A 24,857-nucleotide genomic window follows, 5' to 3' on the forward strand; every position below is an offset into this window, starting at 1 on the left:
AAGCTTCCCAGAATCTGCACCCCTGAGATTAGTCTGCACATGCCACCAGGAAGTCTTAGCCAAAGGTGCCAGAAATAACTCCTCTGATGGCCTGCTAAGTTAAAGTAAGCTTACCTCATTCTTTTTGTCATTTGCGACACGTCATGGGTTTTCTTGCCTCCCCTGGCCGTGCTAGACATGCAATGTTCAGTTGGTTGGTGCTCGGGGATAGCTGGAAATATTGGAGACCGACCCGTACCTGACACTAAGCAGTAGCAGGGCAAAGTCTGGCTAGCTCGTGAAGAAAATGACGCGCCAAGAGTTCAATGGTAAAGCCTGTGATACGGCAAGCTACGGCTGAGAACGCCACGCACGTAATGAGAAATAACCATATTCCTTCAATCCATGATAATTTGGCTGAGATGTTCTTTTTTGGCCGTTACATGCATATGAGATCTCAGTTGGGACAGAGGTGGCGCTGTCAATGCTACCTCGACAATCTGGGGAGATGTTCGAGATGCTCTGGTACAATCTCAGATCTGATTTCCACTTCTGACAACACCTCGCCTCGACGATCATTTCTTTTTTGTTCTTAGCATTCAGGCAATTCACAAGACTAAAGGTCCCAATACCCACTGGCCTTCGGAAGTCTCGGTAGGCCTCCCACAAATCGATGCTGATGGTTCTAAGATTGCACTCAGATCATGTCCAGGAACCCGATTGGACAATTGCATCTTCGCGATCAGCAACCCATGGAATAAAAGCCCGAAATAAATACTGGGTTTCAGCTAAAAGTCAGGGATTTTCCGCGCCGGTACCCGTTCCGCGGGCACTAAAATGGATCCATCTCCGCGCTATGACTTTGAGATATTCGATCGGGTCGTACCAGAATCTCCGTTGGCCTACGAGAAGGTGGGGGAACTAACATGCAGGCTGCTAAACGAAGAAGGTGGCTATGGACATTAGCAAGGATATTAGGAATAATTTCCCTTTTTCTTGTCAAACCTCGGCTGCAGGAAGAAGTTAGGGGAATTTGTCAGGGATTGGCTTTTCGGGGTAACGTTGGCCGATGGCGCAGAGGAAGAAAAAGGCGAACCAGGCAGGTTAAATATGCACCTGGTCCTCGTCGATCCTTTAACTAGAGGGGGTCTTTGATCTAAGGGTCCAAGTTGTGTCTTGCATTTGCACGTGGTTTCTTATAATGCATTTTTCAAGTAAAGTCTTTGCTGCATTGGCAGCTTGGAGCACCGCAGTCACATGCGCGACAACTCCTTTTGCTCGTAGCGATGCCATTGGGACATGTTCTGAAGACCTGAGCCAACTTGGTAAGAAGTTATCCAAGTCGGCCAAGGTCTACTGTCCTGGATCTGCCGAGTTTGAGAAGGCTACCACTCGTTGGTCCGTTCTGGATGCTCCCAAGGTCAATATTGTTGTCGTTCCTGGTACAGAGCAGGATGTCGCCACGACTGTAAGTGTTTCGTAATTAATCGTTGATGGGAAATGCTAATGAATGCTTCTCAAGGTCAAATATGCCAACTCCAAGAGCCTTCCTTTCCTCGCCTACAACACTGCTCATGGAGCTATCACCACTTTGGGTCGCATGGACCATGGTATTGAGATTTATCTCAGCCAGCTGAACAAGGTCAAAGTCGCTGCTGACGGCAAGACGGTTACAATTGGTGGCGGTACAAGGTCCAAAGAAGTCACCGACACACTTTGGGCTGCCAACAAGCAAACCGGTACGCTTTGATGTTTTTTTCTTGCCAATGATGACGTGCTAACCGCTACCAGTGACCGGAACATGCGAGTGCGTTAGCTATATGGGTCCAGGCCTTGGTGGTGGACATGGCTGGCTCCAAGGCCATCACGGTATCATCGCAGATCAGTGGGTCTCGCTCAACATTGTCTTGGCTGATGGATCGTTCAAGACCATCGATAACAAGTCCGATCTTTGGTGGGCCCTCAAGGGCGCTGGTCACAACTTTGGTATTGTGACTTCTATCACTTCCAAGGTGTATGAGATCCAGCACCGAGACTGGGCCATCGAGACACTTGTCTTCAGTGGCGAACACGTTGAGAAGTTGTATCATACCGCCAATGAGCATCTCCTTCGAAAGCAGCCTGAGGGCGTCATCAACTGGTCCTACTGGGTCCATGACCCTACTGCGGATCCCGAAAACGTAAGTTTCTATCCTTCATCCATTGTTTTGGTCTAACGTTGGCTTTTGCAGCCTATCATCCTCTTCTGGCTCATCCAGGAAGGCGTGAAGAGCATCGACCCCAAGATCTCCAAGCCTTTCCACGATTTGAACCCAATTGCCATCTCTCCTGAGTCTGGAGACTACCGCGACCTTGCCAGGTGGACACAAATCGATGTCGATGCTGTCCCATGCCAGAAGAATGGTCTTGTCAACCCCCGCTTCCCTCTCTACCTTCAGAAGTACAATGTCTCCGCCATGAAGAACGCATGGAATCTCTTTGCCAAAGAGACAGGTCCTGACACTCCTTTCAACACTTCTATCTTCATGTTTGAGGGTTACTCCACCCAGGCTGTTCGGGGCACTGATGCCCAGAGTGCTGCTTTCGCCTTCCGACAACAGAATATCCTCACTGCTCCCTTGATCACATACAAGCCTGGAGATTCTGAACTCGACAAGAAGGCTGCCGCTGTCGGCAATGAGTTGCGCCATATCCTCCATAGAGCTTCTGGTCAGTACCACATGAGTGTCTATGTTAACTACGCTTTTGGTAATGAAGAGCCAGTCAGTTGGTATGGAAAGGAGAACTGGCGGCAAGAGCGTTTGAAGAGTTTGAAGAACAAGTATGACCCCAAAGGAAAGTTTAGCTTCTTTGGTCCTGTAGCATGAGAGACGACTTGCCTTTGAAGTCAGAAGCTGAGGCGTCGTCTCCATATCTTCGTCTATCCATAAACCATATTTAATCTTACATGGTATCATTCATCCGTATTATCTTAACCACTGCTGGTGTTCATTCTCTCTATCATCGGTGTCCTTGTGCTTCTCTTACCATGAACGGAGCCAGCGGCTTCAACATGCTTTTCTGTCAGTCTGCGACCATAGAACCGTACAACCAAAGCCTCTACACAAAAGGTTCGTTTTTGGCTGGTAACATAAGCGCTTGTCCAACTCGCAATTTGTCATGCCAGGTAGCCAAAGGTGAAAATAAGATCTTGCGCCAGGAATGATGACCAAAGCGCTTCAAATCCTGCCGCCAACTAAGAATCGGCCCCCAACCAGAATGCAAGACTGCAGTTTCCTGATCATATTGGGGGCCAAACAATGAAACTGATAAGACCAAGCGACCGAGAATCTGAGATATCCAGACCTCGATCAACCAAAGATCAACGGGAATAATCGGGGGTAGACATGGTTGTTTTGATGCATATAAGATTTGAAATAAGGCTGGTGCTTACAAGGCTAAACTCGTACCAGAGCCTGGACCTTCTGCTACTAAAATCGGGAATAAGGCCTGATCTGGCTAAGCGATTCTGATCCTCCAAGCCGTTGTACAGGGTTTAGTGGTCAGCAGAGAAATTTATTGGACCTCGCTGTAAGATATATGGATAAGGTGTTACCATAAGCAAGAAGCTGAAGGAAACCCTGCATCTTCATTTGGGGGCCGTTTTGATGTCGAAAATAAACAGAGTAGCATTGAGAATCTCACTGCATTACTTCAGTGTGAGGGAAAAGCATCTTTTCTGGAGGCTTTTGGAGTGCCAAGTTGTCAGCGTAGCATTTGTCTCAGGGTAGTGGTGGAGGAGGTTGAAAAAAGCACAAATTTTGAGCCTGATGAGGACCTTGTCTCTTGTTCAAGAGGCCTATATAACTGCGCGCCATCAAAGATGTGAACGCGTGTTTTCTGCCTTTCGTTATTATCAGTATAGGCTATTCGGGTACCTACAGAATCCTCACAATCTTTCTAGAGACCAAGGGACGACCTCCTTGTCAAGATGTTCAGGTTAGTTCTTCCAGCCCTATCACATTTGACTCTCCCCACTTCATCTTGGCAGCATCCTCCTTCGGCAATCTCAAATTCCAGGCATTAACAACATGGCCTTATTAGTCAAAACCCCAAAAAGCCCATTGCTGGCAACAAAGGCCCAGCTGCTCCCGTACAACGCCCTCCGGCCGGACGTCCTCCAGCTGGCCGACCGGCTCAGCCACCTGCCCAGCGACCTGCTCAACCCGCTCAGCGACCATCACAGCCTGCCCAGCGGCCTGCTCAACGACCGGCCGGTTATCAACCGGTGACTGCTCCGAGACCAGTTGCAGGTGCTCCTGTTGTCGGAAGACAGCCTGCTCCCAATCATGGAATGCAGATGACCCAAATGAAGAAGCCGCAACAAGCTACGCGTCCTCCAGCCAAGAAACCAGCTCCTGCTCAAGGACAGAAGGCTGGACCACCAAAAGGTCATGCTCCGCAAGGTGGAGGCCGGCCAGTCCAAAGGGCTGGACCTGCACCAGTTCAAGGCTACCATCCCGGCCACCCTCAACAGGCTCACCCCCAACAAAGCCACAAGAAGAGCTCGTCGAACATGAAGTATGCAGCTGGGGGTGCTGTCGCCGGTGCGGCTGGTGCAGGAGCAGCCATGTACTTCCTGAACAACGACTCGAACGAGCCCACTTACGTTATCAACAACTACGACAACAGTCAGGGCCCAGAGAACATCACCTATACTCAGTACAACCAATATGAAGGTGACTACATAGACAATGGAGACTATCGGTATGACAGCGATGGTGATCGTCAATACTCTCCAAACAGTCCAGACGGCGGCAATCGCTACTACGATGATGATCACGACCAGTACGCTAATGACACAAACTACGGCAACCAATATGACAGTGATCAGGTGAATACGTCGTATGATGCCACAAGGTACCAACAACCAAGTGACCAGCAAGGTGACAATGGCAACGATGACTGTTGTGGCTGCGACAATTGCTGCGAATGCGATAACTGTTGTGACTGCGATGGCTGTTGCGGGTGCTGCGGTGATGACAATGGCAAGGACGGTGACGGTGGGTGCGTTGTAATGTAATGAAATGTGTCTGGGAATAGAGTAATGACGGGTTCTACTATAAACGGTAATTACAGATTAGCGATCATTTAATTTTGATGACATTTGTTTAATGGCTCGCGCGGGTCTAGGGTGAGACCAAGACATGATCACGGACAGTTAGTGAATGAACAATGGCATGCAGCACGACTTACTCAGTTTCGCCACACATGATAATAAAGAAGCAAAAGAATATCAACTCGCATGGCGTATACCAATGGTAGCGTAGCAACCAACAAAGTGTATATGAATGATGTTTTCATATTGGAAAGAAGAGGCAAAAAATGACAAAAGTTTTGTCCGCTGTGAGGTTCGAACTCACGACCTTTGGATCACTCTAATCTAAGATTAGATCACAATCTAATATGAGACCAACGCTCTAACCAACTGAGCCAAGCAGACTATCCTAATTGGGTACGGGTCTGAGCTTCATTGGTGCTCATCAACGGAAACGGATACCATTCTCTGCAAGTGCCAGACTGACAGTGTAACACCAACAGAGGATTATCTGTTTACCTAGTGCGGATATCTAAATCGAGAATCATCAATGGGTTACCATTGCTGCATAGATATAATAACATTAACAGAAGTAAAAGAGGTTCGCCTAGCCATTTGAACATGCTTGGGCCTGGGGGCATATGGTTGAATGACTGTGTGAAAGCGCCAGGTAATCATTAAGAAAGTAACTACTATACAACCAAAGTTTTCCCATGCCTGATATCCCCTGAAATTAAATCCCAGACCTAACCTCTGACGCCTTGCTTTCAAACCGTATCTCACTGGAAGTCCTCGATTCCGACACAGTAGCCTTTGAAGCATTCTCATATGCAACCTGAACATTCGTAGTACGCATAATTCCATTATATGTCATGATCTCTTCCTCGGATCCGGTCGGCGAAACACTACGAATCTCAGTATGTTGAGTTCGCGAAACCCGAAGGTCTTTGAGACGGATATCATCGTGGTTATGTGATCGTATTCCACCTGTCCCGCGGGAGTTGTTGGCATATCGTCCGCCGTATGGAGTTCCAGATGGTGCGTCTGAGCTTCCTCCAAAGAGAGCAGGGAACCATCGTCGGAAAAGCGGTCGGAGAGCGGGAACCGATGCGCAGATGATGGCGAGGTTCGTTTCGACGGCGCCCCAGACGGGAAGGACGGAGTAGAAGGTGTCTTCGCCGGGTTTCGGTCCCTCGACGAGTTGGTGATAGATGGATATGACACGGATGATGCCGATGACACCGACTCTAGGTAATATTAGTATCTATCTCGCGAAGCTGTAGGCGCTACTTACACGCTACCCAACAAAAACACACTCAGAACAGCAATCTTGGTTGCCCATCGCATGGTTAGACCAAGGAAGATCCAAAAAGGAAGTGCGACAACCAAGAAGTCTGTCACGATGGTGATGCAAGATGCAATGACATGAAACCAGTTGTTGACACAATGAACGCCAGGTTCCTTTCGCAGGGGAAAGTCCCAATTGGCTTCAATGGGCCAGCATTGAAAGAGAGCTGTGAAGAAGATGGCGACGGCATGCGCAGCATTAAAGATGTTGAGTCCGTATATGGCGTATCGCACGTTGGTTTTATGACCACCCAAGCGAAGGAGGAATACTAGAATCGAGGCCTTGACGAGTGCCAGGACGGGGTTGTAGAACATCTGCACGAGAAAGTTCCACCAGAAGCCAGCGGCGAGATTAAGATCTTTTGGGACATCTCGCTCGTGGAATCCCCAGTAGTTGAGCTTCATAACTGTTTAATTGTCAGCGAAAGGGTCATTCTGATGCAACAAGATTCAAAACACGTACACATGTAGAGAGGTCCAATCATCATCAAAGCGAAGAACTGTCGATGTTAGACCAACGCCAAGACATAAAAATGTGTCAAACTTACCAAAGCTGCCAGCACGAGCCAGTCATCTATCAAAAATAAGCTTTCGGTATTGATTGCACTGACCATGAGAGAGACTCACCTAATCCAACTGTCCGTGAGGTCACGCGACTGTACATACGCATAGACACAATGATGATCGATAAAGCCGGAAAGAGGAAAAGAGCAGCGAGGCCCTTTTGCTGAAGAGGAGTCGTAGGAAGACTCAAAGGATTAGGATAGGGCGGCGGCCCTGTTCGAGTGTAGAGATGTAACGAGGCCATCGTGAATGTCAAGCCAGCGTAAAAGAGATGGTGTGTCAAGAGTATGATGGAGCAGAGTTTGCACCATGGGACGTCAAGGGACACTAGAAAAATTGACACAGACTCGATGTGACCGCTGATCCGGGCGAAGATGGCCGCTGCGATCGATCGTCGCTCTGTATGTACATGTAACAGGACGAACCAGGGGGGAACCGCTGTTACGGTATTGGCACAAGATGAAGACGATCGCTTAGATGGGGCCCTTCAGATTTATGTATAGTAGATATCCAGGGGAACCCAGCAACGCAGAATCTTTCATGAAGAACGCGGAGACCAATAAAACAGGATGAGAAACAGAGTTCATGAGGATTGTCATCCAAGTGACCCAACGTGGGCAGCATGGTCCGTGGTTTGGGAGCTGAACCACCATCTTGGTGCTTCGAGTAAGACGAGTTCCTGGTTCCTGGATTGCACAGTACAGCGTTGTTCATGTACGATTACGAAAGGGGAAAGTGATTGCCGGCATATCTCAGTGCATCTGGTTCTGGAATCAAGGAATTGTGTGTCAACTACCGGTGATTCAGCTACTTGTGTGTCACACGTCCCGTGTGCGGTTGGACTGAAGGGCTGCTAAGGTTTTCTGTGCCGCAGAGACTCCCGGTACGATTTCCGGTGTTCCGCCAAGAACGCGTATATGTTTCCCCCTCAGCTGTGTTTTCGATCATGCATGTTGGTTGTTGAAGAATCTAAAGTAGAAATGATAGAGCATTGTGGCTTGCAACTAAGCAGGCGTTGATGCCCAAGGCTTCCGGTGGTGGCTGAGACTAGGCTGTCAACAACTTGTTTTCAGGACGAGGCATGACGCCTTCGCTAGATCCTGCTGGAAGCCTCCCACATAGCTCATTTCGATACCATATACGAACTGCTCGTTCTGATGTCTTCAAGAATTATAAATTGGGAGGGTGAACTAATATCGTTAATCCAGAGCAATGGTTGGGTGATTTGTGATTAGGTTCAGGCTAGATCTCTTAGCATTTCCATCAAAGGTGAAGATCAGCATTCGCGCGATTTTTCTTCAACAATCTCGAAGGACCAACATGCATATGCATGAATGAACGTAGCATGCATCTCTAAGGGATGGATAATGGCTGGACCCTGAGCGTGTTTTAACCGCGTACCGCTAAGGACCAGGGGAGTAAGAAACTCGGGACTACGATTCTAAGTGACAGAAATGCTTAGGCCAGTTTAGGATGAACGTAGGCAACTTTAGTATAACTTAGACAAGTTTTGACCAGTTATTTGTCGCACCTTGAAAGATGGCATTGGGCTTTTTTTGCTCCCCAGGGCTTGAGGTCCTCTACTGTTCCTCTAGCTCCATCACAAAGACACTACCGAGATGCTCACATCTACCCCGGATCCCCGACCCTTGCCAAGCTTCCCAACCAGTCACAAGGCCCGGACGGCTGAACGATGATCCTTCGCTTGTCTCAGCTAAATGATAATCCGTTGATCCTTTCTCCATGCAGATTGCCATCATCTTTTAGCACGATATTTACGAAGCCGATCCCACTCTGACAAAGATTCTCAACCAACAGCCGCTTAAAATTAAGTTCTCGCTTCACTTAATCACCAGGATCTCGAACTTTGTCGGTCTTGAATGCCCAGCCTGTATAATTTGTCCGTCCGCGGGGTCCCGCTCCAATCATGTTTAGAATGTGTCATGGACTATTCTAGTCTGACGGGAAGCGGCTTCGACCCGAAGGCTCTCCAATTGAGGGTTATGCATAATGTAACAGTAATTCTACGCCAAGCTTAGAAATCGACCATCATTTCCACATATAGAGAGACCCTTGACCCTTGGAGCGACGAGAAGCCGCATCCCCGTGGCGGCTGAAAGAAATGGCGCCAGTGGGATGAAAAGCGCCCGCACAATCTGCACAGATTTTGACAGGAAATCGGGGTTCAGATGCTTCCGATATGTATGATACTCTCTCCTCTCTCAACGGCAATGCCTCGCGGCTCTTACTCCACCGTCGCCACCGCGCTCCATCGTCAAGCATGGATATCTTTCGGCCCATGAACGTAAGCATCAAGGTGATTACTACCTAATACGTGCTAAACACCGCCTAGCCAACGACAACTCGCGTATTTTCTGTAGGATTGCAGTAGTAACATAAGAACTAGTGTTCGATATATAGACGGCACAGAAAGCCATGTGGCATAAGCCGATCTCTCCCCTTTCCCTTTCTTTCCTCCCCCAACCCTCTCGAGCCCTTGGCGTTCTGTCCCGTCCCTGCAGCCAGCCTCAAAACTCTACAAGATGCAAGGCTCTCACATTTCGTGGCTGCTTGCCGCGCTTGTTCCTTTCACCCTTGGTCAGACGATCGAAGTCGATGGCAAGGCGGTCCGTACGTAACATCTTCGCCTGCAGAACGTGTTTTCTTTTTGCTCTCATGAACCATCGCTAATCTGAAACGTGGGGTAGCCGCCAACGAGAAGAATGTTGCCCCCGCGTGGTCTGAGCCACCGGCTGCATCGTCCAAGTATTCCTTTGTCGATGACACCCCTCGGCTGACCGATGCCGTGCTCACCAACCTCACGGACCTCAACCTCAGTGACGTTGACCTCTTCTACTTTGCTGATACCAAGGGTTCCAAGAAGAGATCTGCTGCTGTCGACTCCAAGTGCAAGGTTTTCCCTGGTGACAAGCTTTACCCCAACAAACTCATCTGGAAGGTCCTCGACCTTCTCAGCGGAGGTGCCCTTATCAGCACAGTTCCCCTGGGCTCAGCCTGCTACAAAGGAGAGCATTATAACGAGGAGCGCTGCAAATACCTTACAGAAAATTGGCATAACAGCACGACACAGTGAGTTTCATCCTCGACCGTGCCGTCTCATACATGCGTCAAACTAACATCGTCAAGCATCGATGATCCCACTTCGGTCATGTCACCCCTCTTTGAGGGTGCCACCTGTGAGCCCGAGAACGCCGCTTCCGGCTCCAAGTGCACCATTGGTGGCTTCCCCTTGTACTCCATCAAGGCCACCTGTGTTGCCCATATCCAACTCGCCGTCAACTTTGCTCGCAACCTCAACCTCCGTCTTGTCGTTCACAATACTGGCCATGACTTCCTTGGTAAGAGCACCGGTGCTGGTGCCTTGAGCATCTGGACACATCACCTCAAGGATATCAAGTTCACCAAGAACTACCGTGGTGCTAGCAGCTACACTGGCCCCGCCTTCAAGATTGGTGCCGGTATCCAGGTCAAGGACCTGTACCTGGCTGCCGACCAGGAGGGTTACACTGCTGTTGGTGGAGAGTGCCGTGTAAGTCTTCCTCTTCGTCGGCCATCGCTCGCAGATACTAATGAGTTCATAGGATGTTGGTGTCGCTGGCGGTTATCTTCCCGGTGGTGGCCACTCCCCCATCAGCCCCATCGCCGGTCTTGCTGCCGACCAGCTCCTCAGCGTTGACATCGTCACACCTGATGGTCGCTTCGTCACTGCCGACGAGAAGCAGAACACTGATCTCTTCTGGGCTGTCCGTGGTGGTGGTGCTGCTACCTGGGGCGTCGTCGTCTCCATGACTGTCCGAGTCTATCCCAAGATGAAGTTCTCTGGCATGACCTGGAGCGTCAATACCAAGGATGCTGGCATCTCTCAGGAGGCTCTCTTCAAGGCCCTTGACGTCTACTGGCGTCGCTTCCCTGAGTACTCTGACAAGAACAGCTACGGCTACAGCTTTATGTTCCCTGCTGGCAACGGCAGTTTCCTCTGGACCATGAACCCTTGGATGATCCCCAACATCTCTGTTGGCGAGTTCAAGAAGCTTGTTCAGCCCCTCCTCGATGAGTGGAAGGAACTTGGCGTTGACCCCAAGCCCACATTCTTTGAGCATGATCGCTTTTACCCTGCCTGGAAGACACATTTCCCTGCTGAAAACGTCGGTAACTACAATGGTCGTTCCGGCTCTCGTCTAATCCCCCGTAAGAACTGGAATGACCCTAAGCTTCTCAACAACACTATCGACGTTCTCAAGGGCATTCTTGCTGACGAAGGCATATTGATTATCTACAACATCAATGCCAAGCAGCAAAACACTCCTCCTAACTCTGCCAACCCTGCCTGGCGTGACGCCAACATGTTTGTTATCACTGCTCTTAACTGGAACTACACCGATAGTGAGGAGGAGATTGCCAAAGTCAACAACGAACTCACCCATGGTGTCATGGAGCGTCTCAAGGCCGTCACTCCCGGCGGTGGTGGTTATGGTAACGAGGGTGATGTTATGGATCCTGACTTCGGTCAGTCTTACTTCGGATCTAACTATGCCAAGCTCTACCAGCTAAAGCAGAAGATTGATCCTTACGGTGTCTTCTATGCTCCTACTGCTGTCGGTAGCGAGGACTGGTACATCACTGATCACCCAGCCTACGTGATCAAGCAGACCGGCCGTCTTTGCCGCAAGTAGATAGCCTAGCCTATCGCTTCCTTCGATTGTAGATACTTTGATTGCGCCCTTTACCTGATCTAGACCAATAATAATTCGAGCCCCGTCATCCTGTTTCATACGGGCTACTCGGATAACATTCCCTATGGCATTGGTTTACGTGAACACCGGATGGCTTTGCTAGTACCAAATGCAGGCTTTTTTATCTTATTTTCGCCGAAGGTGCCGAGTGGCAAGTAGGCAACACCTATCTAACACTAAGGGGGTTCACATGAATTAAGTTAGATAGAGTTTCAACGACCAGGATCCCCCTAATACCATAGTGGCTTTTGTTATTACACATGGGTTGGCAGCCCTGTCTTCTTATGACTTCTAATTGCCTCTCTTTAGTATCTACCTCCCTGCACTGGCTGTCAACAATAGCATTTATTTTAACCTTTGCAGCTTAAAGCTATTATAAGCTATACTCTTCTTTAAGCTGGGTTTTAATAGCTTAGAGGTCGCCTAGCTTAATAAGGAATTTATTAATATATTAATATTAAAAGTAAAAGAAATAAGACTATTAAAAAAACTATTTTCTTTTTTTTTTTTTTTTTTTTTTTTTTTTTAAATATTTCTTTTTGACTTGAAATTAAATTATTTTTAATAATTTTATTTAAGCTTTTTATATTTTATAATAGTAATTAAATAAGTTATTATATATATTTTTATAATATTAGCTGTATAGTATATTAATAAGTTTGATATTTTAACATAATATCTAAGTTTTAAGCTAGATATATTATTTATAGTTAAGACTTATGCCTAAGAGCTTATCACTATGAAGAACTTAAACTACTTCCCCGTACCCCAACCAATCATACTCGTTGTCATTTCTGAACCTTTGCCATCTTGCCTCGTCAAATTGGTTGCCAGCTGTTCCGATCTTCCGAAATGCTTCCCCTAACTCCTGGACCAAGATGTATCCTCTAGGATCTTCAATATTCATAGCAAGCTGCTTTAATCCAAGTCAGTAAACGGGGTCTAGAGTGAGGGGATTTCCGAACCATGATTGACGCCCCTTCGCTATCAATATCGCCCATAAGACCTTCAAGGTTGTCGTAATTTTCGATGTTGCAGAGATAATCATCGTCAGAAATCTCCGCCACGTAATCGTGGTTGTAACCAAGCCAAAGTCTCTGGATGGGCCTTACGGTTCTTTCACCAATATATCCGGTGATCCTTTTGGACACGGACTTTGGTATACGCCATGAACTGAGTTGTCCATCATGGCGATGTAGAAGAACCCACCAGCACCGAGACTTATGTGTCGGGGACACCCAAACTTTTGATGCTTATCTAGCCAAGCAGCGAGTTCGGGATACTTAGTTGCAAATGAGCCCGACCAACCTGCTCTAGATATTAATCACCATCTATATCGATTAACTGAGCTTCAACTTACATGTCCAGCAGTCAAAGTTACTTCCAGTATGATAGTGGTAGAGCCATGATCCATTGGTACCAAGCGCACAAATTCTGCGTATGTCATTTTCGTCCCTCAGTCGTTTTAGATCGCTATTGTAACGGCTACAATTTATTAGGGATCTGGTCGATATTCGAATGGCCTTCACTTACTGCTGATTTCCGCTTCTGCCTCCAAGAAGAAGCCCCTTCCTGACAGAAACAACACTAAATCCTTGGAGCCCGTTACGTAATGAGACCCTGAGCTTCGAGGTCTCATACTCGAGATTCCCATTCTAGCATTGCCTCTTTCGCTTAGTTGAAGACGGAGACTCTTGAGTTCCCTACTGGCTTCTTCGGTTCGTTGAAGCATCTCTTGTTCTCGGAGCTTGTGTTGCTCTTCCAGACTCTCGATCTTGTCCTGTTGGCGCATCCGCTCTTGGTTTTCCCGATACTTGCCCTCCAGTACTTTGAAGCGACGTATCTGTTCCTTCATCTCTTCTAGACCGACCTTGAGATTATCTCGTTCTTGATTGAGATGGTCAAACCTTTTCTGCATCGTCTCCCGATATTGGCGTTGTTCTTCGGCTGACCTTTCATCCTGGTCCTTCCTGGCTTGCCTCTCCATTTCGAGGGTTTCTGACATCTCCTTCATGACCCTCAGTTCAGCTAGAAGGATGTCTGAGTTAAGGCCAATACCAGCTTCCGTCTTATTCAAATCTTTGTGCTCACTGACCATTTCCTTTTAAATGGAAATAGTGACTCGATCGCTTTTGGCAATCGTTCTGAGTAGGGGCATGGCGGATGAGCGGGTATTATTATGGCGATTGATTTGAGCGCCATCTTCGACCAGGGCTCCCCAGAAACCACCTGTAGCGATCAGCTCTTGCTCTCGCCTTTCTCCTATTGCTGCGTACTCATCTTCCCACATCGTAGTGACAAGAATGACGTTCATGAGACTTTCCTCGCCACAGAGTTTCCGGAACATCATGAGGTTCTTTTTGGCAGATTCGCCCATACGACGATCTGTGATCCTATGGAGATATAGGATCCCGCTTAGTTTGATATTGTCTTCATACATCTTGGTAAGACATAAAGCAATCTCTTTGAGAACTTCGGCGTCTGATCGATTCGTGTCATCAAACCCCGGAGTATCCAGAAGATATATGTCAGAGGTATCTGACGATTTGCATTGGTATGCAGTGACATGTTGTGTACCTGCATCGTGTTGAGACAGGACTGTGTCAACTAATGAATGACATGGCCGATACGTACAAGCTTGCAGATCATGACCAACGGGAACATCTTGTCCAGTGCACATCAAGATGAGAGTGCTCTTTCCAGGCCCAGCCATTTCCATGATAGCTATCAATATGTGGCTAGACCTCAGTCTAAGGCCTAGGAATACGTCACCCATTGTGTCAGTTCGGTTTTGATCGGGATTATGAAACACGGTGTCTGAAAGAAAGGAAGTCTGTACCGAGAAAAGCACCGTCAGTTGAGTTAATTATATTTTTTATGCAGTTGGCTGTCTCTGGGAATTCCATTCCGCTGCTTGGCCCTCTCTATTCTTTCAGGTCTTCTTGCTGCTTCTGATGCTCAAGGTCCAGTTGTCTTCCAACTCCAGCACGAAATTGTTGAAGAGCATAAGGGATTGATGAAACCGCAGCAAGGACTGTCCTTAACAACCACTATGCCACCCGGTGGGATCGCTTGCAAGGTGAACTCAGAGCCTTGCAAAAGCCTCTCTTGAAGAGTGGATCATTAGCTTTTGAATCGAGGCAGGACTTAGAGCGACAGATAACAGCAGTAGAGACGGGCGAAAGATACTTGCGCCAATCAGTTGAAGCGCATTTCGTAGACAAAACGAAAAGGCACCGGGCGAGATTCAATTACACACAGGACGAGATTTCCGAGCTTGCATCAGAAATACAATGATTGAGGTCAGAGCTGGGAAGTCTAAAGGAAGTCTCAAGCCGATTCACTCAAAGTTTTGATCCCCGGAGCCGGGATTCAATGAGGAACCCTCCTGAGGTTGCTTCGTTCCAACCCTAAGGCATTTCGGGTAGAAGAGACCCATATTCCTCAAAAGAAGAAGAAGAAGAAGAAGAAGCCAGAAGAAGACAGGGATGGGGTCGTTTCTGAGCATGATTAAATCTAGTTATTGTTCAGTCCATACATACGTCATATGCTATCTGTTTACTGCTAAGCCTTACTCAACTGCCGGAAGCGAATGCGCGAACCCGAGGCAAAAGATCCACTATATCGCCAATGACGCAGCAAAAAGAAATCTCTAATCAAGATTTACCGTCTATGCATACGAAGCCACTGGACTCGCTCTATGGAAATTGCGTTGGGCGCGAAGCCCGAATTTCCGGGAATGGTGGGGACAGAATCCGAAAATCCCAACTTCCGCTGAGTCATGAATCTGATCCAATCGCATTGTGAGATTTGGCATGACTTTATCACCGGGTCCGAGCCCGAGAGGCTTAATAAATGGAGATTTGGGAAGTCAGCTTAGTTTGGCGGCGGCGGCATGTAACACAAACCCGTTGACAGCTCAGGGGAATGGCATGATGTTTATATTTTAGACTTATAAGTAAACAATATTTCTCTTGTTTACCTCTAACCAAGACAAGCCTCGTTCAGTACTTCCATTTCATCTCACCAAGACCTTATCCTACAGCTGACGACAACATATTCTCACCATGACATTAATACCACCTCGATCATCTAACCGAATCTCTTCGCGGTCTACACCATTATCCGTCAGGATGAAGACCTATATAATACCCGTCATTATGACGGCCTTAATGGTTCAACTTCTGTTCCTAGCGAATATGTCCTACCTCTTCGGTTCCCTCTTCAAGTCCTCGACACGAATGCATAACCTCAAGATCCTCGCGATCGATTTCGACGGCAGCGATATCGGAAAGGCCATTTCCGGTGCTTATGATACCCTCCAGTCAGACAAGTTCCCTTCCGTTGAGTTCGGTTCGTCCTCCGAGTATGATACCCCTGAAAAGGTTCGCGACGCTGTCTGTAACCATGGCTACTGGGGTGCTATTTACACTCATCCTGGTGCCTCTGATCGTCTTTTGTCCACCATTGAGGGCGACAACACTACTGTTTATGATCCACAAGACGCTGTCACTACGATTTACAACGGCGCATACTATCCTTCCATCTTCTCTTCTCTTCAAGGCAACATGCAGAGCCTCGTTGGCGCTGCCGCAACCATGTATGCCCTTGCGACTCCCGATGCCCTCAAGGCCGTCAACATGACCAACCCTACCTCAGCGAGTACACTCCTTCGACCCTTCCATGCCAACATCTGGAACATCATGCCGACCGAGCAGGGTACAAGAGTTCTTCTGAATACTGTCTCACTAGTGATGGGCATTCTCATGCATTTCTTCTTCCAGATGGGACTTAACGGTATTACAACTTCTACCAAGGTCCTCCAGTCGTACTCAAAGCGAGATGTTTATATTTTCCGCTTCATCACTGGAAAGATTTATACCCTCATCGGTGCTTTAGGCATGGCTGGCTATTTCTGGGCCTTCCGCGAGAATTGGAGCGTTGATGCTGCTCAGTTCTTTGAGACTTGGATGTGCCTCTGGTTCTACACGGACATCAACTACCTTGTCATCGACACAGTGCTGGCAACTATAGTTCCTATGCAGTTCTTTGCATTCTTCCTACTTACATGGATCATTCTCAATATCGGGTCAACCGTCTTCCCATTTGAGCTCACGCCTGGGTTCTACCATTGGTCGTGGGCACTTCCAGCCCATAACGCGTGGCTTCTTCTCGTCGGTATCTGGTCTGGGTGCCGTGCCAACATTGGGGTTACTCTACCCATCTTGTTCTCTTGGTGGGTTGTCGGCCACGCTGGAAGCGCATGGTCAGTCCGCAAGAGGTGCTTGATGGCTGAGGCCGAGGCTGAGAGTCAGTTGCAAGATACTCCCAACGAGAAGTTTGAACGATTTAGCACCGAGCAGACACGGCAGGAAACATCACATGGACTGAGACCGGCACGGGATCTTGACCTGGAGGCCAATCTCCCCGCGCAGCGTCTGCGCAATGACGATGATAATCGGACAATTACAAATGGCGGCGAGCTGTCACAGGAGCACGATAACATCAAATAGTGCCGATGTGAATCGTTTTATCTGCAGCTGGGTTCTTGAGGATACTTGCTTGCCATCATGCTTAGCGAACTGGATTTTGGATTTGTGGGATTTGTGCATTGGCGTTTGACTAGAGGACCGAAATACTTGGGCTTTTCCCCCATAGATGTCATAGATGAGTCGATGGAGATTCCCTCATACACTTTATAGACATAGACTGAGAACCATTAAATAATACACCAGCATTTAATATTAAAGAAGCCATAACTTATAAGCATTGAAGTTCGCCAATTGATTCATCTCGTGTTGATCGATGCATAATGCAACACAATAAAGACTGCAACACCTGATTTGAGAGTAGATGAATACTTCGAGAACTCCTCTCAGCTCTCTGCCGTTAATTTCTGGCCCGCATCTGGCGACAGCCGGTTCATAGTGGACGCCATCAGCTCAGAGTACACTTCAGATGATGCGGTGGAAGGCGTGGCGAACAACAAATAGCCGATTGATATAGTAAGATTCGACGTAATGATAGTCTCACTTTACAATGAGACCCTATGATGCAAGCGTAGGTCATGCGCATCATCGGAAGATTAGCAGGTTTGAAGAGAGCGTGGTGCAAATAATCCCTTGAACACAAGACAGTCCACTGAAGTGAGAAGAGTTTAGGCCCTGTAATGATAATTTTTAGGTAAGTTTAGGGCAATCTTAGGAGCCTCTTTCAGTAACTTGGTGGGGTTGACCTTGGATCAAAGCAAGCTTCGTGCCTTTTGAAGATTCGGGCGAGCCTGATGATAAATTCCATGTGTATCGCTTTATTTGAAGTAAATGAAATAGATAACCAATTCTTATGCCCTTTCTATCCGTAAAATAATAAACATGCGAAAATTCCCAAAACTAGATCAAATCGTTAGGGTTCTTGACAAACCCCTCAACAACACGCGCCAGCTCCTCCACCCTTGCCTCCCAGAACTCCCGACGCTCCTCGTCAGCCTCAATACCAATCTGAGTTCTACCGTTCTCAACAAATGATACAATACGAGGTGGTGTGGCAGGCTCGGGGTGAGGAATGGAGTAATCCACGCGACACTTCGTTCCAGCGAAAGGAATCGAGTCGAAGAACTCCTTGTTGAGATGGTTGGTGAAAGACCCATAAAAGAGAGTGTCTGCAGGCCAGTCTGTACACTCCTTGAGCACTTCCTGGAAGCTTAGCGTAGCGTGTTGGCTGCCCTCGACTGATTGACTGCGCACGTAGTCCAGGAACTGTGAAGCTGTCCAGTTTTGCTCGAACTTGACGCGGACGGGCTGGTATTGGTAGCAGGGACCCATGATGGTGTCAATACCGGCGACATCGACGTCGCGACCGGAGACAATACCACCGAATGTGACATCGGAGACATTGAGGTGCTGCGACAGTACCTTGGCCCAGCCAGCAGTGAGAAGCATCGCGTGTGTTGTGTGAGGTGAGGCTCCAGAGATGTCAACATCCTTGGTCATGAATGCAGTCTTCTGCTGAGGCTCCGCAGCAGAAGCGATCTCAGTGTATGATGATCCTTCAAGATTCTTGCGCCAGTATTCCACGTTTTGAGGCTTAACGGTTGAGAGGTGCTGGATGTAGGTCTCGAAAGGCTCCGACGCGGGGATCTCCAGGCCACGGTAGCGAAGCTCAAGCTGGCGGAGGAGTTCGGGCAGAGAGACACCATCGTATTGTGCGTGTGAAATACGGATCATGAAAGCGTTCTCAGTCTCGCCTCGAAGAACGAAGAGGCGAATGAAAGAAGCGCCGAAAGCGAGATCAGTGCTGGTATTGGCATCCGACTCTGCGACCTGCTTGGCAGCGTCGTCGATTGAGCCGTCAACGCTCTGTTCCGTGACAGGCACCTTCAATTCATCAAGGACAACTTGGAGAGTCTGTCCCTCATGTTGGACAAACACAGTTCGAAGAATGGCGTGTTGTGACACGAGGTATTGGAAGCTGTCAACTAGACGGGCCGTGTCAATTGACTGGTCCAGGTAAAGCATGTTGTACTGAACTGAGCTTCGTGGGGCAGACACTGTTTGCTTGACATCGCCATGCTGGGGTCCAGTGGCGGGTAGAACGTCCTGGATCTTCCAGGTCGGGTCGGCCAATTGAGGCTGAATAGCCTGGGCGAGGAAGCCATCGACATCCTTGGTGCCCAACAGCGAAAAGGGAGTGTACTTCTTCGCACTCTCGCTGGCCTCGGGCGAGATCTCGACCAACGAGTTAGCCATGCCCCGGAGCTGCATGTTCTGGAAAATGCTTGCGACAGACAAACGGTACCCATCCTGTCGCAAAGCAGAGACCATGCGCATAGCCACGATGGAGTCACCACCCAGGCGGAAGAAGTTGTCATCCAGCGATAGTTTCTCCTCCTCAATGCCAAGGAACTTTGACCATGAAGCGCGAAGAACGCGCTCCTTGGTGGTCAAGACTGTGGTGTCGGCAATTGTCTTCTTGAGAGATGCGAAAGACTTGCGGAGTTCGACGACCAGCGACAGAGAGACCTTCGAAGCCAGAGTCTCAATGGAGTTGATGTCTGCGGTGCTAGAGAGGGGGATGCAGATTGAGGGAATGGCATAAGGTGGAAGAGTCTCAACCATTGCTTTGTTGAGGCCGATAATTGCCGTCACAAGTTCAACAGAGACATCTTCCGCCAAAGGCAGTGATGTATCTCCAGTATCGACACCGAGCTTGAGAAACTGAGCATCCGTCGCAGGTGTGTCTTTGACAAATGCGACAACCACGGGAGTCTGACTGCTCGAACCCTTGGGAACAACAAGTCGGCTCACAGCTCCAGCAGTACCAGGAAGCAGGCGCTTGAGCTCAAGGTTCGTAGCATTGAGATCCACGACGCGACCGTCAACACTAGCCATATCATCAATGCGACCGATAAACACCAAGCTCAGATCATCGGTGTACTTGACGAGGTCTCCAGTGCGGAAGAGCTTACTTTGTCGGCCAGGGAAGCCCAGCGCACCCTCCTTCAACCACTCGGGAGCATCAACAACATCAGCATCATCGTGCACAGAAGCAGATTCAAGCAGGAGCTCTCCGGTGCTTCCTAGCGGCATGAGAAGCTTCTCATTACCAGGCTGCACGATCCAAGGAATATATTGGACCGTGGGGTATTTGTCGCCGCTGGACAGGAATCGAGAGATGTCCTTGGGAGAGACAGGTGCCTGCTTGTTGGCTTCCCAGATCTCTCCTAACTCTTCGTCACTCAGACATGTGATGTCACTTAATGAGCGCGACACGTCGCCGCGAAGCTGGTTGATAGCAACCTCGAACTGCGACAGCACGCGTTGAACTTGGACGGGGCTGAGAAGCTCCGAGTCAAAGCTTGCCAACAGGCGAAAGCCGGTCTTCTGAAGGGACACAGCCAACATAAGAGGGTACGAGTTGAAGTGTAGGGCCTCAAGAGCGGCATCTCCCCCACGGAAAGAAGGCAGCTCATCGGCTTCTGTCTCAGAAGGCTCGGGGTCTTGAGGCTGGACGACAAGACCCATTGTGACTTCACAAGCAATTTGAGCATCTTCGCTCAGTCGGCGGATATGCTGGATACCAAGATGTTCGTGCGCAGAGCGAGCGACACTCTGTTCCTGGACCGCGCGAAGGAACTCTTGCACTGTAGTGGTGCGGTCGAGACGAATGCGAACAGGGACAGTGGCGAGAATGGGACCCTCAATGAGCTCAGCACCAGGAAGAGGAATAGTACGACCCATGAACGTCTCTCCGAAAACAACATCGTCGCTCATGGAGTATTGCGACGCCAGCAGAGCCCACGCAGCTCGAATGACGGTAGCGATAGTGATGTCGGACTTGGCAGCCTTGTCAAGCTTGATGAAGCGCTCAGCCAGAGAGGTAGGATCGGGGATGTAAGAGCGCGATGGCAGGGTTGGGAATTGGGGTCCTGTAGCGCCAGCGAGTTGAGTCTTCCAGTAGTCCTTAGACGACTCGCGTGAGTCTTCGGCAAGGTAGCGAATGAAGTGCTTGAATTGAGCAGGTCGCGATACTTCTTCGCCCTTGTACGCAGCGCGGGCATGCTCGACGATGAGATCTGTAGACCATCCGTCGTAAATGGCGTGGTGGGCCGTCCAAACGAAGTATCGCTTGTCGAGAGCCTTGTCGGTGACGATGGCGAAGCGAGAGAGCGGCGCGCCAGGCGACATGGGCTCTTTCTTGTCTTCCTCAAGGAACTCCTCCAGCGAAGACTCAACCTCCTTCCATTGAAGCGATTCATTGACGATAACTTGCATGAAGCCATGCTGCTTGAACTCAACAATGCGGGTGCGAAGGATGGGGCTCTCCTTGTACACGACATCCCAAGCGGACTTGAGCTTGTCAACAGAACTCGAGGCGGGGATATCGGCGATTCGTTGCGCGACATAGTTCTCCTTCGATCGCGTGTAGAAAGCCATATGAATCTCCTGCATAGGCGCACAAGGGTAAACATCCTCGATCGCACTGACGTCGCATCCCGATTGCTCAGCAGCCTCAGCGCGCAGGGCATCGCGGTCCATGTTATCCTTCAGTAGAGAGAACTCAGGAATCTGCATATCAACACCTTTGCTCTTATCTCCCTTCTGCATCGACTTTGCCATGTCGGCGAGAACAGGGTAATTGAAGATATCAGCGACGGAAAGCGTGTATCCCCAGTCTCGAATGACTGGCACGAGCTTCATTGCAAGAACGGAGTCTCCGCCTGATGTGAAGAAGTTGTGTGTAGTGCTGACTTGCTTTGTCTCAAGTCCAAGCAGGCGACACCATGAGTCACGCAGGAAGAGTTCAGCCTCAGACTCTGGCTCGCGGATCTCAGAGGACTCATTTAAAGCTGCTGAGGCCTGAAGGTTTGCAGAGATCTCAGCACCGAGGGCGCGAAGAGACTTTCGATCAGTCTTCCCAGAGACAAGGTAGGGAATCTTGGAGAGGGTGATATACGTCGCAGGCACCATGTACACTGGTACGACCTTCGAGAGTCTCTCGTTGAGCGTCTCGAGCGAGTCGCGCAGGCGAGGTGGGAAGTCAATTTGCCGAGCATCGCCATCATCCTTAGCTTCGCGATCAGCGATAAACGCTACCAGCATAGACTCCTTGTTCTGGTTTCTTGGTGCGATGATCTCAGCGACGACTTCAGCGCCCACGGGGAGAAGGTTCTTGATGTGGTGCTCAATCTCTCCTAGCTCTACACGCTGGCCACGAAGCTTGATCTGAGTGTCCTTGCGACCAACGAATACGAAGCCTTTCTCACCGTCTGGATCATATCGGACCAAGTCGCCTGTCTTGTACAGACGCCCATGGCGACCGGGAATTCCACCAGCGCCAGCGAGGAGGAAGTCGGGGTCGTGGATGAAGGCCGCATTCGTCTTCTCCGGATCACCAAGGTATCCTTGGCCGACAATTGGACCCTCAACGAGCAGTTCGCCCACAGCGCCCACAGGAACAAGCTTGTTGTGATCATCGGGATCAACGAGCCAGATACAGGCACCTGTGCCTGGTCCGATACTGACGTACGGCTTGCCCGCTGCGCTGGGGTTGACAGTACATCCAATCGTACATTCAGCGGGACCATAACCAACGACAATTCGAGTATGTTGGCCCCAGATCGCAATATCTCCAGCCGAGCAAGACTCGCCACCGATACCAAGACTGTTAAGCGACGGAATAATATCGGGGTCCAGAATACGTGCGACAGAGGGTGTGATGTTAACCATGTTAACCCTCAAGCGGCGGATCGCACCACTGAGATCATTCACACGGTCCTGATCGGTGGGAATGCAAAGACATCCACCACGAATGAGTGTGCACAGAATACTATCGACACTAACATCGAAAGCATATGATGTAAAATCGAGCGATCGTGAGGTGCTCGAGTATCCAATTCCCGTGCTTCGCGCAAGAGCGCTAGCAGTATATGTTTCGTGCGAGAGCATAACTCCCTTCGGCGTACCCGTACTACCGGAAGTAAAGATGATATATAGGAGAGATTCGGGCGGTACGTCGGGGAGTTTTCGGAGGGGATCTTGGATCGTCTTGGCCAAAGAGTCGAGAGTCGCTGTATCGACAACGACATGCTTTGCGTCAGGTGCGATTTCCGGGCCGTATTCCGCTTGGTCTCTCGAAGTGAGAATATGTGTCGCGTTGACTTGTTGAGCCATAACTTGTCGTCGCTGCATGGGTTGACTGGGATCGTGGAGTGAGAAAGCTGCGCCGGCTTTGATGATGCCCATGACTGCGACTGTCGTCCATCGTGACTTCTCAAAGCACAGAGGTACAATATCGCCGACCTTGACTCCGAGATCAATAAGATGTTGCGCAAGGAGTGTCGATAGTCTGTCAACATCTGCGTATGTGAAGTCGCCATCCCATGAGCAAATGGCTGGCGCATCGGGGCGCCACCTCACTTGCTCAGCGATCAGTGTGTGAATGCACATAGGCACTGGCGGAGGAAGGTCTTTGTTCCAGTTCCATATCACAGACTTGTCGAGCTCGCCTAGTGGTAGGACGGAGCTAATTGTTGCGGTCGAATCGGTGAGTGTTGTGTTGAGAACTTCTACAAGGGCTTGGGCAAAGTGGTTGGCAAGGAACTCTGCGCCTAGAGGCTCGCGCCATGTCGGCCGGAGCCACAGAACGTCGTCTTCTAGTGTCGCTTCAATTTGAACGTTTCCCTGTGTCGCGCAACCCGTTAGTTGGTGGAGATGAGAGGTGAGGCTCATGCGCTTACCCAGTTCACTGACAACTCGCCGTCTTCGGTCACGTCAGTGACGACCTCGCCTGTCGCAGCCTCATCATTGAAGAAGAACTTGTATCCTTTCGTCTCAAAGGGTTGTTCTGACTGTAATTCTTGTTGCAGGTAGTTTCGGAACACCTTCAGCTCCGATGCGACAGAGTCGCTACCATCCCATTGCAGCTTCGATGTGTTGAGGGTGAATGTGCGACACGTTGAAGAACCAATTTCGCTCAAACCCCACGAGAACTCAACATGATTCCCGTGGCTATGACGATACAGAAGAAGCGCCCATGCTAGTAGTAGGATTTCAAGCTCATAGCTATCTTGGTCTTGTTGTTTGCGAAGAACAGGTACGTCATAACGCACACCCTTCGCCCGCGGCTGCGCCGACGACTGAACGTCTCCCATGATGGGCTATTTTGTGTGTATTTGTTTTAATGTTGTATTTGGTGGGCTGGAAGAAGATCCCACCGGACACGATGGGAATACAGATGCAGTTTGCAACGACGAGAAACTCTACATGAACGCCTCCACTGTTTTATTGCAGAACTGCCAACCCAAACTGCAGGAACACCATTACGTATTGAACAGAGGTTTTCATCCGTCCTGAGCATATCGTATACAAGCCGTGTGGGGGGTAGACGGGGACCTTTGAAGCTTCACTCACTCAGGGTCCCGAGCTTCCCATCATGGGCGACTTCGGAGGGTGTCCGTCTTGGGGACTCGTCTGCTCATCGGTCGCCCATTGCTGATCTCGGCACGCTAATCCGTACGTGAATCGACGTGAAGAGGATGAAAGCCCCACGCTCGATGGACCCCTTGGATACATCCTAGCTTCCCGTGTGAAATTTACGGAACTAGTGCGGGCAAAGAAGCAAGAAGAAGGGAGCGGGAG

The 24,857-nt window shown here is 49.3% G+C and overlaps 8 protein-coding genes and 1 non-coding gene across 9 annotated transcripts; 4 read left to right on the top strand and 5 right to left on the bottom strand.

The window, feature by feature from the left end:
• Window positions 1-1,180: 1,180 nt before the first annotated feature.
• On the top strand, window positions 1,181-2,905 carry FOBCDRAFT_169334 (uncharacterized protein; the record flags this gene model as incomplete). The annotated part of the gene is made up of 4 exons (XM_031191338.3): window positions 1,181-1,447; window positions 1,502-1,718; window positions 1,771-2,159; window positions 2,211-2,905. 4 exons carry the CDS (start codon window positions 1,181-1,183, stop codon window positions 2,844-2,846), a joined length of 1,509 nt encoding a protein of 502 aa, XP_031032569.3. The 3' UTR covers window positions 2,847-2,905.
• A 1,044-nt stretch (window positions 2,906-3,949) lies between these two features.
• FOBCDRAFT_207355 (uncharacterized protein) lies at window positions 3,950-5,113 on the top strand (the record flags this gene model as incomplete). Its single annotated transcript, XM_059609194.1, has 3 exons — window positions 3,950-3,957; window positions 4,063-5,025; window positions 5,098-5,113. The coding sequence occupies 3 exons, from the start codon at window positions 3,950-3,952 to the stop codon at window positions 5,111-5,113; spliced, it is 987 nt and encodes a 328-aa protein (XP_059467944.1).
• A 243-nt stretch (window positions 5,114-5,356) lies between these two features.
• Window positions 5,357-5,461, bottom strand: FOBCDRAFT_t225. Its single transcript has one exon. It is a non-coding gene; the product is annotated as a tRNA-Met (tRNA).
• A 234-nt stretch (window positions 5,462-5,695) lies between these two features.
• Window positions 5,696-7,528, bottom strand: FOBCDRAFT_253499 (uncharacterized protein). Its single transcript, XM_031191340.3, has 5 exons — window positions 7,031-7,528; window positions 6,952-6,977; window positions 6,867-6,903; window positions 6,351-6,810; window positions 5,696-6,303 (listed from the first exon to the last, which is right to left on the bottom strand). Exons 1-5 carry the CDS (start codon window positions 7,209-7,211, stop codon window positions 5,790-5,792), a joined length of 1,218 nt encoding a protein of 405 aa, XP_031032571.2. The 5' UTR covers window positions 7,212-7,528; the 3' UTR covers window positions 5,696-5,789.
• A 1,901-nt stretch (window positions 7,529-9,429) lies between these two features.
• On the top strand, window positions 9,430-11,755 carry FOBCDRAFT_253500 (uncharacterized protein). Its single transcript, XM_031191341.3, has 4 exons — window positions 9,430-9,598; window positions 9,676-10,057; window positions 10,115-10,517; window positions 10,570-11,755. Exons 1-4 carry the CDS (start codon window positions 9,511-9,513, stop codon window positions 11,659-11,661), a joined length of 1,965 nt encoding a protein of 654 aa, XP_031032572.2. The 5' UTR covers window positions 9,430-9,510; the 3' UTR covers window positions 11,662-11,755.
• A 714-nt stretch (window positions 11,756-12,469) lies between these two features.
• FOBCDRAFT_280267 (uncharacterized protein) lies at window positions 12,470-13,735 on the bottom strand (the record flags this gene model as incomplete). Its single annotated transcript, XM_059611575.1, has 6 exons — window positions 12,470-12,634; window positions 12,687-12,818; window positions 12,887-13,029; window positions 13,082-13,206; window positions 13,255-13,315; window positions 13,363-13,735. 6 exons carry the CDS (start codon window positions 13,733-13,735, stop codon window positions 12,470-12,472), a joined length of 999 nt encoding a protein of 332 aa, XP_059467945.1.
• Window positions 13,736-13,825: 90 nt separating this feature from the next.
• FOBCDRAFT_280268 (P-loop containing nucleoside triphosphate hydrolase protein) lies at window positions 13,826-14,440 on the bottom strand (the record flags this gene model as incomplete). The annotated part of the gene is made up of 2 exons (XM_059611576.1): window positions 13,826-14,298; window positions 14,356-14,440. 2 exons carry the CDS (start codon window positions 14,438-14,440, stop codon window positions 13,826-13,828), a joined length of 558 nt encoding a protein of 185 aa, XP_059467946.1.
• A 1,480-nt stretch (window positions 14,441-15,920) lies between these two features.
• FOBCDRAFT_244315 (uncharacterized protein) lies at window positions 15,921-17,234 on the top strand (the record flags this gene model as incomplete). Its single annotated transcript, XM_031191344.3, has 1 exon — window positions 15,921-17,234. The coding sequence occupies one exon, from the start codon at window positions 15,921-15,923 to the stop codon at window positions 17,232-17,234; it is 1,314 nt and encodes a 437-aa protein (XP_031032575.3).
• A 748-nt stretch (window positions 17,235-17,982) lies between these two features.
• Window positions 17,983-24,573, bottom strand: FOBCDRAFT_9906 (uncharacterized protein). Its single transcript, XM_031191345.3, has 2 exons — window positions 23,957-24,573; window positions 17,983-23,900 (listed from the first exon to the last, which is right to left on the bottom strand). The coding sequence occupies exons 1-2, from the start codon at window positions 24,368-24,370 to the stop codon at window positions 18,111-18,113; spliced, it is 6,204 nt and encodes a 2,067-aa protein (XP_031032576.2). The 5' UTR covers window positions 24,371-24,573; the 3' UTR covers window positions 17,983-18,110.
• Window positions 24,574-24,857: the final 284 nt, after the last annotated feature.

This window comes from Fusarium oxysporum, chromosome X, assembly GCF_013085055.1.
Source record: "Fusarium oxysporum Fo47 chromosome X, complete sequence".
Taxonomy (NCBI): domain Eukaryota; kingdom Fungi; phylum Ascomycota; class Sordariomycetes; order Hypocreales; family Nectriaceae; genus Fusarium; species Fusarium oxysporum.